The 23663-nt window shown below is 45.9% G+C and overlaps 1 protein-coding gene across 2 annotated transcripts; it reads left to right on the top strand.

Moving 5' to 3' along the window:
• Positions 1–611: 611 nt before the first annotated feature.
• On the top strand, positions 612–20493 carry Crtap (cartilage associated protein). 2 transcript variants are annotated; one of them, XM_070006500.1, is made up of 7 exons: positions 612–1100; positions 4554–4703; positions 7999–8188; positions 12160–12288; positions 16048–16193; positions 18150–18233; positions 20057–20493. In XM_070006500.1, the coding sequence occupies exons 1-7, from the start codon at positions 630–632 to the stop codon at positions 20108–20110; spliced, it is 1224 nt and encodes a 407-aa protein (XP_069862601.1). In that variant the 5' UTR covers positions 612–629; the 3' UTR covers positions 20111–20493. The 2 variants fall into 2 exon arrangements, with proteins under 2 accessions (XP_069862601.1, XP_069862602.1); XM_070006501.1 differs by having other exon boundaries at positions 613–1100; positions 8017–8188.
• Positions 20494–23663: the final 3170 nt, after the last annotated feature.

Genomic DNA, 23663 nt, shown 5'->3' on the forward strand with positions numbered 1-23663 from the left:
GACTTTGCTGCTGGGGCTGGCTTCTAACCACGATCGCAACGTTTCCACCTTCTGAGTAGCTAGGATTGCAGAAGTGTGCTCCCAGATTAAAGCGCTACTTTTTATTTGTATCTCTCAACGCCCATGCTACAAGTTTTCCGTTTCTTCAGCCTGACTAGCTAGTGTTCATAACGTTTCTCGATGTTACTCAGAATCATTCTCTCACTTAAACCTACAGACCCATGGCAGCGCTATTCAATGCATAGTTCCAGGCGGCTTGTTAGTTAGATAAATCCTCGGACCCTATCCTAGACCTGAGTCAGAAATTTGGAGGGGAGGCTTCCCAGAAACCTGCGAATTCACAGGTCGGCCTAAGTGATGGTAAAATTTAACCTAAGACCCACTGGGTCCGCATGTGGTTTGCAGCCCACCTCGAAGCAAAGCAATCGCTGACACCTCGGTGGCACCGGGTAGGGACCAGCGGGCCGGGCGCACAGCCGGGATCCCCCAGCTAGGCGGGCAGAGGCGGCCGGACAGGGCGGGCCCGAGCTCGCGTCCCCGCCTCCAAAACTTCGGGCCTGCCGCGTCGCGCGGTCCCGCTCCTTCCTTTCCCTCGCTTCCTCCCTTCCTCCTTCCTTCCGCCGGGCGCGATGGAGCCAGGGTCCCGGGCGGCTGCAGCGCTGCTGGCGCTGCTGTGTGCGGGCTGCGCGCTGCGCCCCGCGCGCGCCCAGTACGAGCGCTACAGCTTCCGCAGCTTCCCCCGGGACGAGCTGATGCCGCTCGAGTCGGCCTACCGGCACGCGCTAGACCAGTACGGCGGCGAGCACTGGGCCGAGAGCGTGGGCTACCTGGAGATCAGCCTGCGGCTGCACCGCCTGCTGCGCGACAGCGAGGCCTTCTGCCACCGCAACTGCAGCTCGGCTCCCCAGCCCGAGCCGGCCGCGGGCCTCGCCCGCTACCCGGAGCTGCGCCTCTTCGGGGGCCTGCTGCGCCGCGCGCACTGCCTCAAGCGCTGCAAGCAGGGCCTGCCCGCTTTCCGCCAGTCGCAGCCCAGCCGCCAAGTGCTGGCGGAATTCCAGCGCCGGGAGCCTTACAAGTTCCTGCAGTTCGCCTACTTCAAGGCAAGTCAGCCCCGCCCCACCCTGGCTTCCAGCCCCGCCCCATACCAGGGCACGCCTCTTCCTCCCCGCCCACCGAGGCCCCGCCCCCGCGAAGGCCGCACCCCCCTCCCTCGGCCCTAGGCCCCACCCCCAGGCCAGGACGCCTACATCCTTGGCCCATCGAGGCCCCGCCCCTTGGAGGCCCCACCCCTACTGAGCTCACCACCGCCCCTACCCAGAGTCTGTTCTAGACCCCGCCCCGCCCCCTGGACTCATTCCCTGGCTCCGCCCCCAAGCCGGGTCTTCTCCGCCTGGGGTCGTGTTACGCTAGCCTCTGGACCCAAGTCTCACCTGGCTCTCTAGATCCTGCCTCTTAAAATCTTCAAGGTAGAAATGAAAATCCCCTCTTTGAAGCCTTGTTCTAAGGCTAAAAAGTAGGTAGGTGCACAGGACACTGCAGTGTCTGGAGCCCAACAAAGAGCCTCTGATCCACGTTGCCTGTCGTTTGAGATCTTTTTTGTAACATACCATTTAAATTGTCTTTCTCAGAGGAGTTGGGACTTTGGATAATAAAGCTTAGAGAATTGCAGGCGTCTGCAGTTTTGGAGGAGTCAGAAGTGTATCTTTAGGCCAAGGCGTGGTAGGAACTCAGGACACATTCCAAATAGGGAGCAGGCAAGTTGCTCTGTGTGCTTGCTTGCCAGATTTTTGGCTACTGGTACACCCTTCTGCAGTAAATTTTGCCTTGCTGGTACAGTTTTTTATTTTCCTGTCTATAGTTGTGACTCCAGTGGTTCTTACAGAGCATATTTATAATACACCCCAGGACTAGCACCAAAGAACAACAACAAAATAAAACCACCAACAACAAAAAGATGTGTTCTCATTAAACTTAACCCAGTTAGCCTCTGGATCTCAACCTCCTCAGTAGCTAGGATTACAGATCAGGCCACCTCACCTGACTAAAAACTCATTCTGAATGTCAAAAGCCAGTTATTTTTATTGCTATATTCATCATATGTCACCAAAAAAACCAAATTGCTAGCACTCTCTTAGATGTACAGAGGTATTCACTGAGACACAATTAACAAACAGATAGATGAATATCTTTTATATTAGCTTTAAGCTTGAGTTTTTTGAATTCCTGGTAGCTGTTTAACATGCCTGATTTTCCCTAATCTATTCTGTCTCAATAAGAGTCTCAGGAACTTTCCTGCCGAGGGCTGCCTCAGGTCCTCAGATCTGATCCTGAGATCAGATCCTCAGATCTCAGCCTCTTGAGTAGATAGGATATAGATACGAGCCATCAGCATCTGGCTAACTTCTGTATTTTGACCTGGCACCAACTTCCCCCAGGCAGAAAAACTTAGTATTGGCTGGCCACTGTTTCAACAAGCAGAAGAGAAGGGGAACAAACAGGAGTTAACTTTATAAAATGCTAGGTAAAGCCAGGCGCTGGTGGCTTACTTTTGTAATCCTAACTACTTAGGAGGCTGAGCTCTGAGGTTCACAGTTCAAAGCCAGCCGGGTCAGGAAAGCCTAATTGGAGATAGGAAAGTCCTAACTCCAATTAACCACCAGAAAACTGGAAGTGGCGCTGTGGCTCAAAGTGGTAGTGTGCTTGCCTTGATCTGAAGAGCTCAGAGATAGCACCCAGGCCCAGGCCCAGAGTTCAAGCCCCATGACTGACAAAGAAAAACAGTTAGGTAATTATGTTATGTCGTTGAATCATGGATACTTAGCATGTCTGTTCTAGTCCCAAGAATGCCAGGCACCAGGAATGAAGACACAGTTGGGCCCTCCAGGGATCCAAGTCTAATGGGGGAAATAGACACAATGTTTGAGATTACAGAGTGGTGTAAGAATGGGGAGCCAGGTGCCAGTGGCTCAAGCCTATAATCCTAGCTACTCTGGAGGCTGAGAACTGAGGATCATGGTTCAAAGCCAGCCTAGGTAGGAAAGTCTGTGAGACTTAATCTCCAATTAACTACCAGAAGAGCAGTACCAGAAAACCGGCAGTGGCACTATAGCTCCAAGTGAAGGAGTGCTAGCCTTGAGCAAAAGAGCTCAGGAACAGCACCCAAGCCTAAGTTCAAGCCATACCACCAGAAACAACAACAAATTGGAGAGCCAAACCACAGAGGTAACAGAAAAGAGTCTTTTAATTGAGGTTCCCAGCTAGTTGTACATTCCTATAATCCTAGTTACTTAGGAGGCCGAGATCTGAGAATTGTGCTTCAAAACCAGCTTTGGCAGAATAGTCCAAAGAGACTCTATTTCTAATTAACCAGGAAAAAAATAAAAGCTGAACTGGATGTATGACTCAAGCAATGGAACACCAGCCTTTGAACAACAACATACAACCGAGGGTTCTATGAGAGATTTCGGAAAATGTATGTCAGGGTTCCAGCAGAGAAGTGGCACTGGTCACTCAGAGTGGGAGGGCACTTGGCTGACTAAGGTGGTTGTTTACAAAGGTATGGGAATGTGGACACCCACAGGAACAGTAGTATCCTAGGGCTGAGATCAGTTGTGAGGGACCAAAGGAGCAATCCTGGAGCAATTACTGGTACCTGGAAGGAGGCACTACCTGGAGAGGCCAGACAATTGAATCATGAGATCTTGCTGGAAGGGAACCTGGAGGCGAAGTGACCCCACCAGCTGCAGCCCTTACTCATCTCTCCTATTTCCTCATTGGAAGCCGGAGGACAAAAGAGTGGGTTGTAAAAGCCCACACAAAGTAGCCTCTGATCACCCAAAATGGCCCCAGGAAGCTGGGGAAGGGCATGTGGAGGCCCTCCAGTTAGCTTCAGGGGACATACCTTCTGGGGACAAAAGCTCCTCAGAATATCTAGACCAGGTCTTGCTTGGTCCTAGATATAATTGAACCCTTAGCCAGAAACATTGTTTGGGGACATAAAATTAATGAAGGGCTGCTAGAGCGACTGAGAAGACATTTTTTTTAGTATCTATTTTTTAAGTCACAAACACCTTTTAATCTTCACAATGATGGTTATCATTATCTTAATCTACATTGCTCATGAAGTCTATGACCTTTAACACCACAACACAACTAATTTTTTTTTTTTGTCAGTTGTGGGGCTTGAACTCTGGGCTTGGGGGCTGTCCCTGTGCTCTTCAGCTCAAGGCGAGCGCTCTACCGCTTGAGCCACAATGCCACTTGCGGTTTTCTAGTGTTTTCTTGGAGATAAGAGTCTCACGGACTTTCTGGCCCAGGCTGGCTTTGAACCATGATCCTCAGATCTCAGCCTCCTGAGTAGCTAGGATTACAGGTGTGAGCCACCAGCGCCCGGCTCACAACTAATTTTTTGGGGTACAAATCAGGTGATATGTACATTTCTTTCCCTTTGCTTAGTTATCTGCTTTTTCCTCTTTGAGAAGACATTCTTGTTTAATAAAATGCACTGGTATGGCATCCATGTACTAGCTGGCATCACTCTTCTTTGTACTTAGGCAAACAATCTCCCGAAAGCCATCGCAGCTGCGCACACCTTTCTTCTGAAGCATCCTGATGATGAGATGATGAAGAGGAACATGGCATATTACAAAAGCTTGCCCGGCGCTGAGGATTACATTAAGGACTTGGAAACCAAATCATATGAGGTACATTCAGATTTTACACAGCAGTTAATAAGATGCTTGTTAATTGTGTCTCAGTGAATACCTCTGTACATCTAAGAGAGTGCTAGCAATTTGGCTTTTTGGTGACATATGATGAATATAGCAATAGAAATAACTGGCTTTTGGGGCTGGGAAGGTGGCTCAGTGGTAGAGCACTTGCCTTGCATGCTCGAGGCCCTGGGTTCGATTCCTCAGCACCACATAAAAAAAAAAGCTGGAAGTGGCGCTGTGGCTCAAGTGGTAGAGTGCTAGCCTTGAGCTGAAGAGCTGAGGGACAGTGCCCAGGCCCAGAGTTCAGGCCCCACGACCGGACCCCCCCCCCCCCCCCAAAAAAAAGAAAGAACTGGCTTTTGGCATTCAGAATGAGTTTGTAGTCAGGTGTAAGGTGGCCTGATCTGTAATCCTAGCTACTGAGAAGGTTGAGATCCAGAGGCTAGCTGGGCTAAGTTTAATCTTGTTGTTGTGTTTTATTTTGTTGTTGTTCTTTGGTGCTAGTCCTGGGGTATATTATAAATATGCTCTGTAAGAACCACTGGAGTCATAACTATAGACAGGAAAATAAAAAACTGTCCCAACAAGGCAAAATTTACTGCAGAAGGGTGTACCAGTAGCCAAAAATCTGGCAAGCAAGCAAACAGAGCAGGCAAGCTGCTTCCTATTTATTCCTAACCAGCAGGCCCGGCTCCTCTGCTCAGATTGGTTGAGCTCTGGTTCACAATCTGCTTGTGATTGTCTACTTTACATAGGGAAAAGTGTATTTACATAAGTAATCCCAAAATATTCCTACATCCTTGACTTTTTTTTTTTGTCGGTCGTGGGGCTTGAACTGTGGGCCTGGGCGCTGCCCCTCAGCTCTTCAGCTCAAGGCGAGTACTCTACCACTTGAGCCACAGTGCCACTTCTGGTTTTCTAGTGGTTTATTGTAGATAAAGAGTCTCAGCCTTGGGGCTGGGAAGGTGGCTCAGTGGTACAGCGCTTGCCTTACAGGCATGAGGCCCTGGGTTCGATTCCTCACCACCACATAAGCAAAAAGAAAAAAGCTGGAAGTGGCGCTCTGGCTCAAGTGGTAGAGCGCTAGCCTTGAGCTGAAGAGCTGAGGGACACCGCCCAGGCCCAGAGTTCAGGCCCCACGACCGGACCTCAAAACAAAACAAAACAAAAAAGAGTCTCAGCCTTTCCTTCCCTGGGCTGGCTTTGAACTGCATTCCTCAGAGCTCAGCCTCCTGAGTAGCTAGGTTTACAAGCGGGAGCCAAGGGCCCTTGACTGAGTATTTTTTGAACTGAGGTGTATTTTAATTCCATCTTGAAAAGAAACTTGTCTTAAAACCAGAGCCAAGCCACCTGGCCAAAAGCAGGAACTTTGAAGCCACATACTTGATAGGAAAATGTTTTCCCACTAGCTTAGGCATTGTCCCTGATCATTTTGTGCTCCAGGCTAATGTTCTACCATTTGAATCACAGCCCCACTTCCAGTTTTGTTTATTTTGGTGGTTGGAGTTGAAAGTCTCTGAGACTAGCCTTCTTGGGCAGGGGGTGGGTCACAGCTTGTTTGGGTTGTTATTACAAAATACCTTAGAGTAGGTAATTTATAAACAACAGAAGTTTATTACTCACAGTTCTGGATGCTGGAAGGCCCAAGGTACTACAGATTTAGTGTCCGCCCAGGGCAATCTGTTGCAAAGGCTTCACTTTATTGCCACATCCTGTCCTTGCAGAAGTGAGTGGGGAGCTCTTTTCTTATCTTTTTTTTTTTTTTGGTGGGTCGTGGGGCTTGAACTCTGGGCCTGGGCGCTGCCCCTGAGCTCTTCAGCTCAAGGTGAGCGCTCTACCACTTGAACTTCCAGTTTTCTAGTGATTTATTGGAGATAAGAGTCTCATGGAGGGCTGGGAAGGTGGCTCAGTGGTAGAGCACTTGCCTTGCATGCATGAGGCCCTGGGTTCGATTCCTCAGCACCACATAAGCAAAAAGAAAAAAGCCGGAAGTGGCACTGTGGCTCAAGTGGTAGAGCACTAGCCTTGAGCTGAAGAGCTGAGGGACAGCACCCAGGCCCAGAGTTCAGGCCCCACGGCTGGAACCAAAAAAAAAAAAAAAAGAGTCTCACAGACTTTCCTGCCCGTGCTGGCTTTGAACTGAGATCCTCAGATCTCAGCCTTCTAAGTAGCGAGGATTACAGGGGTGAGCAGATACCCAGCTTTTATTTATTTATTTATTTGGCCATGGGGCTTGAACTATGGGCCTAGGCGCTGTCCCTCAGCAATTGAGCTCAAGGCTAGCTCCCTACCACTTAAGCCACAGCGCCCACTTCTGGCTTTTTCTGTTTATGTGGTGCTGAGGAATCCAACCCAGGGCCTCATGCATGGGAGGCAAGCACTCTACCACTGAGCCACCTTTTTTTTTTTTAAAGTGGTTAATTGGAAATAGTGTCACAGACTTTCCTGCCTGAGCTGGTTTAGAATTGAGATTCGGAGATCTCAGCCTCCTGAGTAGCTAGGATTACAGGCATAAGCCATCAGTGCCCAGTGCTGCCTGACATTTAAACTCCATGTTTTAAATCAGATGTATTTCACTATTAAGTATACAATTCAATAACTTGTGACAACTATAAGCAGATTATTGACTGCCTCCAGGAACAGGAAAAAAGGAGTATTTTAATCCCCTCTGACAAGTTCCCTCCTGTCCCTTGGAAGTTCTGCCTTTGTCCCCGCCCTCACTCCTGGCAGCTTCTGATCTGATCTCTGTCACTTTTCCCTTCATTTGAATTTGATTTTATTATTAGTATCAGCTACTTTTTAAATTGAATGGGATAAGTATAGAAAAATCTAAATCTAAAGTAAGTGGAATAGTGGCTTCTTCAGGCCTGGGGAGAGTAGTTTGGAGATGGTCTTGATTCCTTTATACTTTTTGCTGTTACTCAGGTTTGAACTTGGCTTTGGGCTTGCTAGGCAAGCCACACTTGAGTTATACTTCCAGCATTTTATTTATTAGGCTGAGTATTTTTGGGATAGGGTTTTGCTTTCTAACTAAACCTAGACTGCCTATTTTAGGCTTTCCATCATAGCTGGGATGAAAAGTGAATCTGCCATGTCTAGCTTCTTTTGTTAAGGTAGAGTCTCTTGGGCTTTTCTGGCCAGGCTGGGCTAGGCTAGGAGTATGATCTCCTGATCTCAGCCTCTCATGTAGCTGGAATGACAGGTGTGATCCACCAGCAGCTGGCTTTTTGATTCCTTTTGAGGGGATGTGTCTGCCTCCTTTTCCGGCCCAGGATAAGCTTTGTAGGCTTTCTCTGCTTTTCAGACCCTGTTCATCCGAGCAGTGCGAGCATACAATGGTGAGAATTGGAGAACGTCCATCACAGACATGGAGCTGGCGCTTCCTGACTTCTTCAAGACCTTTTATGAATGTCTTGCAGCCTGTGAGGGTTCCAGGGAGATCAAGGACTTCAAGGATTTCTACCTTTCCATAGCAGGTTGGTTGGAGGGTTGGGTCCTGGAGTAGATGTCATGGTTACCATTGTGGGCGGCTTCCTCAGATGTCTATTTTCTGTCTAGATGCCTACCAGTGTTGTAAGGGGCCTCTCCGGGATTTGTAAGATTAAATATTAATGAGTGGCTAGGGCCGGTGGCTCATGCCTGTAATCCTAGCTACTCAGGAGGCTGAGATCTGAGGATCATGGTTCAAAGCCAGCCTGGGCAGGAACGTCCGTGAGGCTCTTATCTCCAAGAACCCACTAGAAAACCAGAATTGGCATGGTGGCTCAAACAGTAGAGTGCTCACCTTGAGCTGAAGAGCACAGGGACAGCATCTAGGCCCAGAGTTCAAGCCCCACGACTGGCCAAAAAAAAAAAAAAAATTAATTAATGAGTAACTGGGGGTAATGGACATCAATCTAGATGAGTCCATGGTGTGGCAGAGCCTTCTGGCAAAGCACCTGACAAAACATTCTAGCCCAGGCCTACAGAGAAGTCCTGGTATCTATCTTGCTTTATTGTACTTTGCTGAGGCTTTTAGAAAAATAAAAATGGGCAGCTGGGAATGTGGCTTAGTGGTAGAGTGCTTGCCAAGCATGCATGAAACCCTGGATTCGATTCCTTAGTACCACATTAACAGAAAAAGCCGAAGTGGTGGTATGGCTCAAGTGGTAGAGCCCTAGCCTGGAGCATAGAGAGGCTCAGAAATAGAGCCCAGGCCCTGAGTTCAAGCCCTAGGACTGGCAAAATTAAAAAAAAAAAAAAGAAAGAAAAAGAAAAGTAGAAGCTGGGATGGCTCAGCTGTGAACTGAGGATCAAGGTTTGAAACTAGCCTGGGCAGGAAAGACTTTTCTGGAACTTCAGATATTCTCACTCTCAGCTTCCCATGGAGTTCACTATGACAGACTAGTGTCAGGCTTCAAGCCTTTGTGTGTGTGTGTGTGTGTGTGTGTGTGTGTGTGTGTGTGTGTGTGTGTGTGTGTGTGTGTGTGTGTGTGCGTGTGCGTGTGTGTACGTAAATGTGAGTAAGAGAGACAGACAGAGAGACAGAGAGACAAACACTGGAGTTACACTAAGGGCCTTGAATTCTTATTTGACTCTTCACTCAAGACTGTTCTACCACTTGAGGCACGCCTCCACTTCCAATATTTTGCTGGATAAATGGAAGTAAGAGTCTTATGGATGTTCAAACCTCAGATCTCAACCTCCTGAAGAGCAGGAAGTAAGCTACCAGCACTTAGCTAATGAAGCTGTCTTTGCATGCACTCTCCATTTGTACTAGAATCTTTTCATCTTTCTGTATTGAAACTTTACTTGTTAAACAATAATGTTCTTCCTTCCTGGTAGCCATCCTTCTAAATTTTGTCTCTATGTATCTGACTACTCTAGATGGATTGATATGATATGTAACATATAAGTGGAGTCATAGAGTATTAGTGTATTTGTGACTGATTTATTATACTTAGTGTAATGTGTTCAAGGTGTATTCATATTGTAGCTTTTTTTTTTTTTGTCTATCATGGGGCTTGAACTCAGGCCTGGCACTGTCCCTGAGCTCTTTGACTAAAGGCTAGCGCCCTACCTCTTTGAGCCATAGTGCCACTTCCAGTTTTATGGTGGTTAATTGGAGATAAGAGTCTTTTAACCGGATGTACGCCTGTAATTCTAGCTGCTTAGGAGGCTGAGATCTGAGGATTGTGGTTCAAAGCCAGCCTGGGCAAGAAAATCCATGAGACCTATCTCTAGTTAACCACCAGAAAACTGGAAGTGGTGCTGTGGCTCAAGTGGTAGAGCTAGCTTTGAGCTGAGGAGCTGAGGGACAGTGCCTAAGCCCAGAGTTCAAGACCAATGACTGACAAAAAAACAAAAACAAAGGGGCTGGGAAGGTGGCTCAGTGGTAGAGCGCTTGCCTTGCATGCATGAGGCCCTGGGTTCGATTCCTCAGCACCACATATGCAAAAAGAAAAAAGCCAGAAGTGGCGCTGTAGCTCAAGTGGTAGAGCGCTAGCCTTGAGCTGAAGAGCTGGAGAACAGCGCCCAGGCCCAGAGTTCAGGCCCCACGACTGGACCCAAAAAAAAACAAAAAAAAACAAAAAAACAAAAAAAAAAACACAAAAGTTCCTGCCTGGGCTGGCTTTGAACCATGCTCCTTAGATCTTAGCCCCCTAAATAGCTAGAACTAAAGGCATGAGCCACTGGTATCCAGCAGAGATTCCTAATCTTGATTTTGCTGATTATACCTCCATTTTCCTGAGTCCTCCCTCCTCCCTCCCCTCCTTCCCTCCTTCCTTCCTTTCTTTTCTCTCTCTCTCTTTCTTTCTTTTTCTTTTTTTCTTTCTTTCTTTCTTTTTCTCTCTCTCTCTCTTTCTTTTTCTCTCTCTTTCTTTCTCTCTTTCTTTCTTTCTTTCTTTCTTGCTTTCTTTCTTTCTTGCTTTCTTTCTTTCTTGCTTTCTTGCTTTCTTGCTTTCTCGCTTTCTTGCTTTCTCGCTTTCTTTCTTTCACTGGGAATTGAACTCTAATGCTTTATCTTGCTGGGCAGATGTTCTATCACTTGAACCATGCCTATGCCTCTGTTCCTGTATTTTTTGCCAGTACTGGGGCTTAAACTCAGCATCTTCAGTTTTGGGTTTTTCCACTCATGGCTGGTGGTGTACCACTTGGACCCCTCCTTTTGTTGGTTAATTAGAAATAGAATCTTGAAGACTTTTGCCCTGACGTGACTAGTTAGGATTACAAGGGTAAGCCTCCAATGACAGGCTAAAAGTTGCAAATATTCTTTTCTTTCACTTTGATGTTCATAGGAGAGGCAGAAGTACCATATATATACATATATATATTTATTTAAATTATTATTATAAAAGTGATGTACAGAAGGGTTGCAGTTACATAAGTCAGGTAAAGAGTAAATTTCTTTTTGAACAGTGTCATCCTTTCTCTTGCTGTCTCCCAGTTTTTCCCTCCCATCCCCACCTACAAGTTGTATAATTCATTTTCAACATAGTGTCTAGTGAGTACTACTGCTGTATTTGTTCACCCTTTGTCTCTCCATTTCAGTGCTCCACTTTACCATCCCAAAGACAGATAAACAAACAAAAAAGACAAGGAAAAAAACCCTATTGTTTCCATATCTTGGAGTTCATTTCAATAAATATTATTATTTTTTGATCACATGTACATAGGCATTACGCCTTTGTGTTCCTCTAAGAATGTCCTCTTTTTGTGTCACTGTGTGTGAATGCCTGGAGTCCTGTATAATTCATTATGCTCCAGTGTCAGAAGTACCAAATTAAGAAAGCAAGTGGAGCCAGGTGCTAGTAGCTCATATCTATAATGCTAGCTACTCAGGAGGTTGAATCTAAAAATCATGATTCAAAGCCAGCTCAGGCAAGAAAGTACATGAGACTGTTATCTCCAATCAATTACCAAAAAAGCCAGAAGTATTGCTGTGTCTCAAGTGATAGAGCACTAGCTTTGAGCAAAAAAAGCTTAGGGACATCGCCCAGGCCCTGAGTTCAAGCCCCAGAACTTATGTGTATGCATGTGCGTGCGCGCGCGTGCACACACACACACGCACGCACACAGAGAAAGCGGTGGTTGGAGATGTATCTCAGTGGTATAGCGGTATAGCACTAACTAAGCTTGTGTGGTACTCTGGGTTTGGTTTTTTGTCTGCCTGTCCTGAGGCTTGAACTCAGGGGCCTGGGCACAGTCCCTGAGCTTCATTTCCTCACTTCTACCACTTGAACCACAGCTCCACTTCTGGCTTTTTCCTCTGTTTATGTGGTACTAAGGAATCGAACCTGGGGCTTCATGCATGCTAGACAAGCATTCTACCATTGAGCCACCTCTCCAGCCCAACCTGGGTTCTATCTCCAGCTCCACAAAAAACAAAACAAAACAAAAAAACAAAAAACAAAGGTGAAACAGAAAGTAATGACTGCATGGCTCTGAATTTTGTGTATGTTTTCAGATCATTATATTGAAGTTCTACAATGCAAAATACAGTGTGAAGAGAACCTCACGCCAGTTATAGGTGGCTATCCGGTGGAGAAATTTGTGGCGACCATGTATCACTATTTGCAGTTTGCTTATTACAAGTGTAAGTAACCTATGGAACTGTGGGTAAAGTTTTGAATCCCATGTGGACTTAGCTTTTGCATTGGTAAAGTAGATGTAACAGCCCTTATCTGTGGTAGCTGAGTCCATCAAGTTCATGTTGATTGACAGCTCTGCGGATGTACTCTATGTGAAAAGGCAGCAAGGCCCAGGATTCAGGCCTAGACACTGGAGTTACAATGCTGGATTTGAACTTCAGCTCTGTCACTTTCTAACTTCTCTGTACTTCAGTTTATTTTTCTGCATAATAGAGATAATAGTAGTTACTTCAGATTGTCACAAAGAGTGAGTTTATGGGTATGAATTGCTTGGGGTATTCACACACTGGAGCATAACAGCGTATACTGGGTAAGGTTGTAGTTGTCATTGTCCATTCTTCCCATCATCAGTTTTACTGTGTGTGTGTGTGTGTGTGTGTGTGTGTGTGTGTGTGTGTGTGTGTGTGTGTGTGTGTGTGTGTGTGTGTGTGTGTGTGTGTGTGTGTGTGTGTGTGTGTGTGTGTGTGTGTGTGTGTGTGTTGGTACTGGGGTTTAAACTCAGAGCTAGAACCCTACTACTTGAGCTATAGCTGTACTAGTTTTTTTTGTTGTTGTTGTTGTTGTTGTTATTGTAGGTCTTGAATTCAGGGTCTGGTCTCTGTCCCTGAGCTCTTTTGCTCAAGGCTAGCACTCATACCACTTTGAGTCACAACTCTACTTCTGGTTTTCTGGTGGTTAATTGGAAATAAGAGTCTCATAGAGGGGCTGGAAAGGTGGCCCAGTGTTAGAGTGCTTGCCTGGTTTCTGAGGCTGGTTTCAAACTGTGATCCTCAGATCTCAACCTCCTGAGTAGCTAGAATTATAGTCATGAGCCATCAGCGCCTGGCTGCCTTCCCTGTTTCCCTGTTTTGAACTCTCTCTCTCTCTCTCTTTTGTTGGTCATGGGGCTTGAATTCAGGTCCAGGGTGCTGTCCCTGGGCGTTTACACTCAAGGCTAGCAATTTACCACTTTGAGTGGTAAATTGGAAATAAGAGACTCATGGACTTTACTGCTTGACCTGGCTTTGAACTGTGATCCTCAGATTTCAGCCTCCTGAGTAGCTAGAATTACAGGCGTGAGCCATTGGTGCCTGATTCTTTTTTTTTTTTTCCTTCTTTTTTTTTGGGTCCAGTCGTGGGGTCTGAACTCTGGGTCTGGGCGCTGTCCCTCAGCTCTTCAGCTCAAAGCTAGCGCTCTACCACTTGAGCCACAGTGCCACTTCCGGCTTTTTTCTTTTTGCTTATGTGGTGCTGAGAAATCGAACCCAGGGCCTCATGCATGCAAGGCAAGCACTCTACCACTGAGCCACCTTCCCAGCCCCTCTTTTTTTTTTTTTAATGGTTATTATACTTAAAAAAATTATCTTTGGGGCTGGGAAGGTGGCTCAGTGATAGAGTGCTTGCTTGGCATGCATGAGGCCCTAGGTTTCATTCCTCAGCACCACATAAGCAGAAAAAGCCAGAAATGGCGCTGTAGCTCAAGTGGTAGAGCACTAGCCTTGAGGTGAAGTGAGAGGGACAGCGCCCAGGCCCAGAGTTCAGGCTCCACGACCGACAAAAAAAAAAAAAGTTTTTTCTTTAAGCAGTTGTACAAAGGAGGTGCCGTATTATAAAGCATACAGTGCATCTTGGTCAACATCACTCCAACATTCTCACCCACCCCTTCCCTTTTTTTTTTTTTTGACAGTCCTGGGCCTTGAACTCAGGGCCTGGGCACTGTCCCTGAACTGCTTTTGCTCAAGGCTAGCACTCTACCACTTGAGTCACAGCACCATTTCCGGCTTTTTCTGAGTAGTTTATTGGAGATAAAAAATCTCACAGTCTCCTGTTCCGCTGGCTTTGAACCGCAATCCTCAGATCCCAGTCTCCTGAGTAGCTAGAATTACAGGTGTGAGCCACCAGTACCAGCCTTTTCTTAATTTTGTGGTATAGCTAATGAATTCTTGACTATGTCCTACCCCCCACCCGCCACCATTCATCTACCCTTCTTCCCATGGCCCCATCAGTCCTCTTGGATATACCCATTTCTTGGTGTTGATTTTGTTGGGCTTTGACCTGGTCTTTCCAAAAGGTAAACTACTTGAGCTCTCTATAGTCTACTATTTCGGTTAATTCATTTGTGACCACTTGCATGTGGCCTATCTCAGTGTGTTCTAGATTTATAGGTACATTCATTCTGTCTATCACAAATGAAGGAAACCATGCCACCTTTGTTTCTCTGGGTCTGGCTTACTTCACTTAATATTTTTTTCCCAAGTCTTTCCATTTCCTTACTAATGGTATAATACCATTCTTTCTAATAGATGAGCAAAATTTCACTATGTATATATTCCATACTTTCTTGATCCATTCATCCGTGGAGGGACATCTATCTAGGCTGATTCCCTATCTTGGAACTCCTTTTAGATTTGTACCATACTAAATTTCCTTTCTTTCTTCCTTTCTTCCTTCCTTCCTTTCTTCCTTCCTTTCTTTCTTTCCTTCCTTCCTTCCTTCTTTCCTTCTTTTTTTTTTTTGCCAGTCCTGGGGCTTGAACTCAGGGCCTGGGCACTGTCCCTGAGCTTCTTTTGCTCAAGACTAGCACTCTACTACTTGAGCCACAGCGCCACTTCTGGCTTTTTCTGTTTATGTGGTACTGAGGAATCAAACCCAGGGCTTCATGCATGCTAGGCAAGCACTCTACCACTAAGCCATAGTCTCAGCCCCCATACTAAATTTCTTGAGGGCAGGTGTTAACTGTGTTTCAATTTGAAACCTTCCTTAGGATTTTAGGTTGTTATTATAGGAAACAGCCACTGGGTGGCAAAATACACCCATTCCGAAGGCTAATTACTTTTGCCAGCCAGAGTTTTGGCAGAAATATTCCTCTCTTGTAAATTGTAAATTGGGGAGGAACATGCCAGAATAAATACCTCAAATGTTCTGACAGTGATATGGGTGGGGATATCCTAATAGGGAGGCTGGAAGAATATCCCCAGTCCCCAGGAGACAACATGACTAAGTGACCTCAAAGGTACCATCCTTTCTAAGGGCAGCTCAGGTCACCAGAGCCTGAGATGGCATCTGGGCATGCCTGCCAAGCATCTGCCTAACAAGTATCTTCTATGCCCCCCCCCCTCAGTACTGGGGGTTGAACTCAGGTTCTCAGACTTTTTCAATCAAGGCTGACACTCTACCACTTGAGCTATGCGTCCACTTCTGATATTTTGCTGGTTATATGGAGATAAGAATCTTTTAGAGGAGCTGGGAAGGTGGCGTACTGGTAGAGCACTTGCCTTGCATGCATGAGGCCCTGGGTTCCATTCCTCAGCACCACATAAGCAGAAAAAGCTGGAAGTGATGCTGTGGCTCAAGTGCTAGAGAGCTTGCCTTGAGCTGAAGAACTGAGGGACAGCGCCCAGGCCCAGAGTTCAGGCCCCACGACTGAACAACAACAAAAAAGAATCTCTTGGATTTATCTGCCTATACTGCCTTTGAAACCTCAATTCTTAGATATCAGCCTGCTGGGTAGCCAGTTAGGATTACAGGTGAGGCCACTGGTGCCTTGTTCTTCCATGCTTCCAACTGGCCAGCGAGACTGTCTGCTCTGATTCTGATGGCTCGTGGGGAGTGGAGCTGTTCCATGATCTTTTTCTCTAAGAAGCAGAGCTTGCAGGAAGTGTGGCTGGAGGGAAGCAGTTGGAGGACAGGACTCATTTCCCCATCCTATTCTCTCCCGGTTCTAGTGAATGACCTCAAGAACGCTGCCCCCTGTGCTGTCAGCTACCTACTCTTCGACCAGAATGATAAGGTCATGCAGCAGAACCTGGTGTACTACCAGTACCACAGGGACAAATGGGGCCTTTCTGATGAGCATTTCCAGCCCAGACCGGTGAGTGCCAGTGCTCAGAATCTCATAGTCCTTCTCTCCCTTCATCCCTCATCTTCCTTTAAGGAAACTTCTTTCCCCTAAAGCAAAAGGGCTAGTTCAGAAATAAAGCAATTGCATTAAATTTTTTTGGGGACATTTTACTGCTTTTAAAAAAAATTTCTAACTCTGTACACATTCTACAAATGTCAAACATTATAAAACTATCTGGTGGCTCACACCTATAATCCTCGCAACTCAAGAGGCTGAGATCTGAGGTTCACAATTTGATGCCAGCCTAGGCAATAATGTCCATCAGATTCTTATCTGTAATTAACCACCCAACAAATCTAGAAGTGGAGCTGTGGCTCAAGTGGTAGAGTGCCAACCTTGAGCACTAGCTCTGTTCAAATGCCAGTAACAGCACCAAAAACAGAAAACAAAACAAAACAAAAACATTGAGAGATTTTCTCATAACTCTACCGATTCTCTACTTAGTAAAACTGTCTGGTAGCTGTACATTTTCTCACAAAGCCTGAATTTATTTATTTATTTTTCACAAAAGCTGGATCTACTCCCCATACTGTGAATATTTGTCCATGACCCATTCATGTAATTACTTTTTGTTCCTTTTCAATAGCACCATGTAGGTACTTTTGTGACTGGACCATCTTTTAATTTCCTGGTGGACCAACTTTGAGTTGTTGTTAGGGAACTTCCCAAAAGTGTTTTTCAGTGGGTCTTTGTATTTTCAACACAATTTCTGTATGCTATCTTGCTTTATCATAAATTCATCTTTAATGCCTCTCCTATTTTTTTTATTTATTTGTCTGTTTATTATTCTGGGGCTTGAACTTAGGACTTTATGCTTACTTGCTTTGCTTACAAAGCTAGAGCTCTACCATTTAAACCACACCTCCAGCCCATCATTTTGCTAGTTACTTGGAGATAGAATCTCATGAACTTTTCTGACCAGGCTGGCTTTGAACTGCAGTCCTCAGATCCTAGCCTCCTAAATAACTAGGATTACAGTGCCTGGCTCATTTGCTATATTTTATTTTATTTTATTTATTTATCTATTTATATATATATATATATATATATATATATATATATATATTTATTTATTTATTATTTTTTTGCCAGTCCTGGGGCTTGAACTCAGAGCTTGGAACTGTTCCTGAGGTTCTTGTGCTCAAGGCTGGTATTCTTCAACTTGAGCCACAGTTTTACTTCCAGCTTTTTCTGTTTATATAGTACTAAGGAATTGAATCCGGGACTTCATGCATGTTAGGCAAGCACTCTACCACAAAGCTACATTCCCAGCCCTTATTTTATATTTTTTTGTGCTAGTACTAGAGCTTAAACTCAGGGCCTAGGCACTGTCTTTTAGCTTTTTCACTCAAGGCTGCTGCTCTACCACTTGAGCCACACCTCCATATCCAGGTTTTTGCTGCTTAATTGGAGATGAGTCTCACAGACTTTCTTGCCCTGTTTGGCTTCTAACTATGATCCTTAGATCTCAGTCTCCTGACCAGTGTCCAGTATTATGTACTAATTTTAAATTGAGATATAATTTATATGCCATAGAATTTCTTTATTTTTATTTTTTTGGCCAGTCCTGGGGCTTGAACTCAGGGCCTGGGCACTGTCCCTGAGCTTCTTTTGCTCAAGGCTAGCACTCTACCACTTGAACTAGAGTGCTACTTCCAGCTTTTTCTGTTTATGTGTTACTGAGGAAATCGAGCCCAAGGCTTCATGCATGCTAGGCAAGCACTCTACCACTAAGCCACCTTTGCAGCCCGCCATAAAAATTTTTAATATGTATAAATCAGTAGTTTAGAATGTTCACAGTTGTGTAACCCCTCCCACCATTGGGAGGAGTTCCATTATCCCATACTCTGTGCCCACCTCCCTCCCCTCCACCAGTTCTAACATTAAAGGCTGGCTATCTAAGCAGTTCTGTTTGTGTCTGAACAGGAAGCAGTTCAGTTCTTTAACGTGACTACACTCCAGAAAGAGCTGTATGACTTCGCTAAGGAAAATATAATGGATGATGATGAGGTAAGCTTCCATGCTTAGCACACGTCTGCTGAGAGAAACTATTACTCACATCTTTGCTAACGTCACTTGAAGGCTGAATTGTCCCTGAAATAAGAAACAGAAGGCAGCCTTGAGAAAGACACTTGCTATGGGTGTTTTAATGAAAGCCAGATCCCTGCTATGGAAAATCACAGCTTTCTAGGAAGCCCAGCTGAAGTGTCATATTTCCTGCTGGCCAAGTGTATTGGGAGTGATGGTCTAGAAATCCACAGGAGTCACCCAGCAACCCTGGGGCTTTCATTTAGGGCTTGAATTAGGGCCTTGCACTCTGGTTTGGCTTTTTTACCGATGGCTGGTGCTCTAACATTTAAGTCACACCTCCACTGGGCTCCAGTGTAATCCTTGCTACTCAAGAGGTTGATATTTAAGGATCACAGTTCAAAGCCAGCCTGGACAGGAAAGTTCATGAGACTTTTTTTTTTTTTTTAGTTGGTTGTGGGGCCTGAACTCTGGGCCTGGGCATTGTCCCTCAGCTCTTCAGCTCAAGGCTAGCACTCTACCGCTTGAGCCACAACACCACTTCTGGCTTTTTCTGCTTATGTGGTGCTGAGGAATTGAATCCAGGGCCTTATGCATGCAAGGCAAGCACTCTACCACTGATCCACCTTCCCAGACACCCCCCTACCCCCGACTCTTCTCTCCAATTAACCACCAGAAAACTGGAAGTGATGCTATGGCTCAAGTGGTAGATTGCTCACCTTGAGCTGAAGAGCTCAGGGACAGCACCCAGGCTCAGAGTTCAAGCCCAACAACAACAACAACAACAAAAAAGTCACACTCCCACTTTGGATTGGGTCTCTTTAAAGCTGAGCCTGTTAGAGTCACTGGGATACTGTGGGAGCCAGTCCCCGAAGGAAGAATGCTAGCTACATATGTACAAAATTAGCTGCCGCAGTTTGGGAAGTGTGATCTGATGGTTGTGGAAGGAAGGGGACAGATACGGATAGGAGAGATTTGTCAGTGGATGGAGAGAGAGGACGGGATGTAGAAATGCCCACACAAGGGCACCAGGTAGAGAGGCTGGACTGTCTACTTCATATAGGCCATTTATAGGGTATCATACACATAACACTGAGTTCAGACTGGCACCAGTGGCTCACACCTGTAGTCCCAGTTACTCAATAGGCTGAGTCTGAGGATCATGGTTTAAACCAGCCCCAGTGGGGGAAAGTCTGTGAGGCTCTTTTTTTTTTTTTTTGGTCGGTCATGGTGCTTAAACTCTGGGCCTGGGCGCTGTCCCTCAGCTCTTCAGCTCAAGGCTAGTGCTCTACCACTTGAGCCACTGTGCCACTTTCAGTTTTCTGGTGGTTTATTGGAGATAAGAGTCTCACAGATGTTCTGCCTGGGCTGGCTTTGAACTGTAATTCTCAGATCTCAGCTTCCTGAATAGCTAGGAATACAGGTGTGAGCCACCAACACCCAGCTGTGAGACTCTTATCTCCAATAAACTACCCAAAAGCTGGAAGTGGAGCTATGACTCAAGTGGTAAGAGTGCTAGCCTTGAGAGAAAAAAAAAGCTAAGGAGACAGAGCACAGGTCCTGAGTTCAAGCCCTAACACTGGCATAAAACAAAACGAAGCAAAACTATCAAACAAAACCACTGAGTTCACATGGAGAATCTGAGCTCCCATCCTCAGGGAGAAAGAAATCAGGTCCTTTGGGTCAAGTCAGTAGAGAACACATGCTTCAGCCCAAGCAGGGAGCCACCAGTGACCTCTTGGGAACAATCTGCCTGGTAGCCAAAGTGGACCTACCCAACAGAGATGTTGCCTTGTCTCTCGCAGGGAGAAGTTGTGGAATATGTGGATGATCTCTTGGACTTAGAGGAGACTGCCTAATCCCCAGGAGCCAGAGACTGCTCTGCAGTGTTCAGGAAATGTTCTCTATCCTCCTTTTCCGAAGAGCCCTGGTGCTGATACCTCAAAGACTTCTCTTTAAATAGTGTAAGGGAAACCCCCATCTCTTCCATTATGAGTAACCAGGGGCCTGGCCTCCCTGGGTTCATATTGGTCTCCCCCTCTTCATATCCATCTTTCCATCTTCACACCTGTCTCATGTTCACACCTGTCCTCTGTTTACACCTGTCTCTCATGTCCATACATTCCTTTCTCACTACTGTGGTAGGAAAGATGGTCTTCATGGTTTGTTCCTCTCCTCCCCACTGAGAAAAATCAGTATTATTTTTTAAATAAGGAAAAAGAATACTTTTCAAAGATGGCAATCGTGAAATCCTCCTTGGGTCTCTTTGCTTTTCCAGATTTTAATCTCCTTTTGCTCATCCTCGAAAGATGGCAGAAGACAAAGGGTAAAAGTTCTCCAAGTCTTGTGATGGTCTTTGCTGGGTCAACCTGTACCACTTTATTTTTTTTGGTGCTAGTACTGGGGTTTGAACTCTAGGGCCTCAAGCACTCACTTAGCTTTCTCATTCTAAGCTGGTTCTCCACCATTTGAACCACATCTGCATTTCTGGCTTTTTGCCAGTTAATTGGAGATAAAAGTCTCATAGACTTTTTTTTTTTTTTTTTTTTGCCAGTCGTGGGGCCTGAACTCTGGGCCTGGGCGCTATCCCTCAGCAATTTAGCTCAAGGCTAGCATCCTACCACTTGAGCCACAGTTCCACTTCTGGCTTGCTTTGTTTTGTTTTGTTTTTTACTTATGTGGTGCTGAGGAATCAAACTCAGGGCCTCATGCATGCAAGGCAAGCACTCTACCACTGAGCCACCTTACCAGCCCTCTCATAGACTTTGGCAGACTGGACTACTTTTGTTCCCAGTGACAGGCACACTGAATAGATGTGTTAAATACAGAACTATAGCTTTGGCCTAACACTGAAAGTCTTACAAAGGTTATACAATCTCATTTAAGAACAATACTCAAGCTGGGTGCTGGTGGCTCATGCCTGTAATCCTAGCTACTCAGGAGGCTTAGATCTGAGGATCACGGTTCAAAGCCAGCCCGGGCAGGAAAGTCTGTGAGACTCTTCTCTCCAATAAACCACTAGAAAACCGGAAGTGGCGCTGTGGCTCAAGTGGTAGAGCACTCGCCTTGAGCTAAAAAGCACAGGGACAGCTCCCAAGCCCAGAGTTCAAGTCCCATGACCGACAAAAAAACAAACAAAACAAAACTCAGATAAGTCTTGAATTAGAAATGAAAGAAAGGCCAGGTGCTAATGGCTTATGTCTACAATTCTAGCTACTTAAGAGGCTGAGATCTGAGGATTATGCTTTGAAGCCAACCCAGGCAAAAAAGTTTGTGAGAGCTCAGCCTCCTGAGTAGTCCAGCAACCTCACCTTTTTTTTTTTTTTTTTTTTTGTCAGTCGTGGGGCTTGAACTCTGGGCCTGGGCGCTGTCCCTCAGCTCCTCAGCTCAAGGCGAGCGCTCTACCACTTGAGCTACAGCGCCACTTCCGGTTTTCTGGTGGTTTATTGGAGATAGGAGTCTCACGGTCTCTCCTGCCCGGGCTGGCTTTGAACTGCGATCCTCAGATCTCAGCCTCCTGAGTAGCTAGGATTACAGGCGTGAGCCACCAGCGCCCAGCTTAAAGGTTTTCTCATCTTTTTTTTTTTTTTTTTGTCGTGGGGCTTGAACTCTGGGCTTGGGCTCTGTAGTTTTACTCATTTTTTCAGTAAATGTTGAGTGTGTTCTGTGCCTGGCATTGGTCTAGACACTAGATATACTTCACAGAATAAAACAAATACTTCATAGAATAAAATAAAATTCCCGCCCTTACAGAGCTTACATTCTTCTTTTGTTGTTGTTGGTTATAAGGCTTGAACTCAGGGCCTGGGCGCTGTTCCTGAACTCTTTTGCTCAACGCTAGTGCTCTAGCACTTTGAGCCACAGCTCTGCTTCTAGTTTTCTGGTGGTTAGTTAGAGATAAGAGTCTCACTTTCCTGCCCAGATTGACAGATCCTCAGAGCTCAGCCTCCTGAGTAGTTTAGATTACAGGCATCAACCACCAGCATGCAGCAAGTTGAGCTTTTTTTACTTCGACTTATTCCCTCATCCAAATAAGACAGGACCCTCACAGGTAGAGGTAGGCCCAGCATTTGGGAGACAGGATTTTTCAAGAAAGAAAGCAGACAGTGTTTGGGGCCTTTGTACCATGAACAATGAATGGGAGTGGAAAGCCCATACATTCATGCTTTTCCTAGATTCCTTCCTCCTGGGAATTTGGTACATCCTTCCTTTCTCTCAAACTCTCTCCTTCCCTCAGGCCTTGGTCCTCTGGAGAGCTCATCCTTGTTCTCCTGTATAAGAGTCTTTATGGCAAGTTTTCCTTGTAGGTTGCCTAACTCCATGCAGTACCTTGCCAATGTCTGTCTTTGGCAGCACCTATCCCTGCCAATATGGGTCTTGGGCAAAAGACTGGGTTTCATTACTGGAACGCTCATGGCCCCAGCATCTTTGCAGTTGGGTACCTTCTTGCCCAGTAGAGAGTTGGATTTTATGTGGCTTCCTGGTGGAGAGATAGTCCTTGTTTCAGAAAATGCTGGGTTTTCCTTGCTTTCCATTTCCCACCCTCCATTCTTCTAGAGAACTTTCCTTTTGAAGTCCCTGGGGAAGAAGGCCATGAGGCATTCTTCTAGGGCTCCTGAGTTTGTGCAGACTGCCTGGTAGTGTGTGTGTGTGTGTGTGTGTGTGTGTGTGTGTGTGTGTGTGTGTGTGTGTGTGTGTGTGTGTGTGTGTGTGTGTGTGTGTGTGTGTGTGTGTGTGTGTGTGTGTGTGTGTGTGTGTGTGTGTGTGTGTGTGTGTGTGTGTGTGTGTGTGTGTGTGTGTGTGCCATACCTCCACTTCTGGCTTTATTCTGTTTGCTTGGTGAGAAAAGTCTCTTAGATACATCTGTCCAGGCTAACTTTGAACCTTGTTCCTAAGATCTCAGCTCCCTGAGGAGGATTAAAGATATGATTCACTGCCACCTGGCCCTGACAGTTGTTGACTTTACTCCTGACTGCAGCCATCCTTCCCAGCTATGTGAAGCTACAGTTCCAGGGCCCAGCCTGGGCTGTGGGCTCATGCTCAAGCCTCTGTGTGCCCTGCAGAGCCCTCATCCCATACATATCCTTTCTCCCACTAACCTTCCTCCTCCTCCCCTTCCACTCCCCCCCCCTTTCTTCTCAGAGCTTGGGTGATGTGGTTGTCATTGATGGGGTTGGGGTTGAATTGGGGTATAGAAAAGTCCTTATCACCCTCTGACGTTGACCCTTTACACTGGGACTTGGAAAGGCACTCTCTCCCTCACTCAGGCAATGTCACTTGAGAAAGACACCTAGTGACAATAGGGCTAACACTGACAGCACTTTGCTTTGATTAAGGCTGTGAACTAAGTCAGTATGTTTTATTTCAAAGGAAATCAACCTTTGAAATAGAAAAGGGAGGACTAGAGGTGTG

This window comes from Dipodomys merriami, unplaced genomic scaffold (assembly GCF_024711535.1).
Source record: "Dipodomys merriami isolate MVZ:Mamm:240054 unplaced genomic scaffold, mDipMer1.0.p SCAF_7, whole genome shotgun sequence".
Lineage (NCBI taxonomy): Eukaryota > Metazoa > Chordata > Mammalia > Rodentia > Heteromyidae > Dipodomys > Dipodomys merriami.

Excerpts from the sequence above, each read along its gene's own strand:
- Crtap (XM_070006500.1), top strand. The coding sequence starts at position 630 with ATGGAGCCAGGGTCCCGGGCGGCTGCAGCGCTGCTGGCGCTGCTGTGT. Across the intron at positions 1,101-4,553 it reads TGCAGTTCGCCTACTTCAAG|GCAAACAATCTCCCGAAAGC; the intron begins GCAAGTCAGCCC and ends CTTTGTACTTAG. Across the intron at positions 12,289-16,047 it reads GCAGTTTGCTTATTACAAGT|TGAATGACCTCAAGAACGCT; the intron begins GTAAGTAACCTA and ends TCCCGGTTCTAG.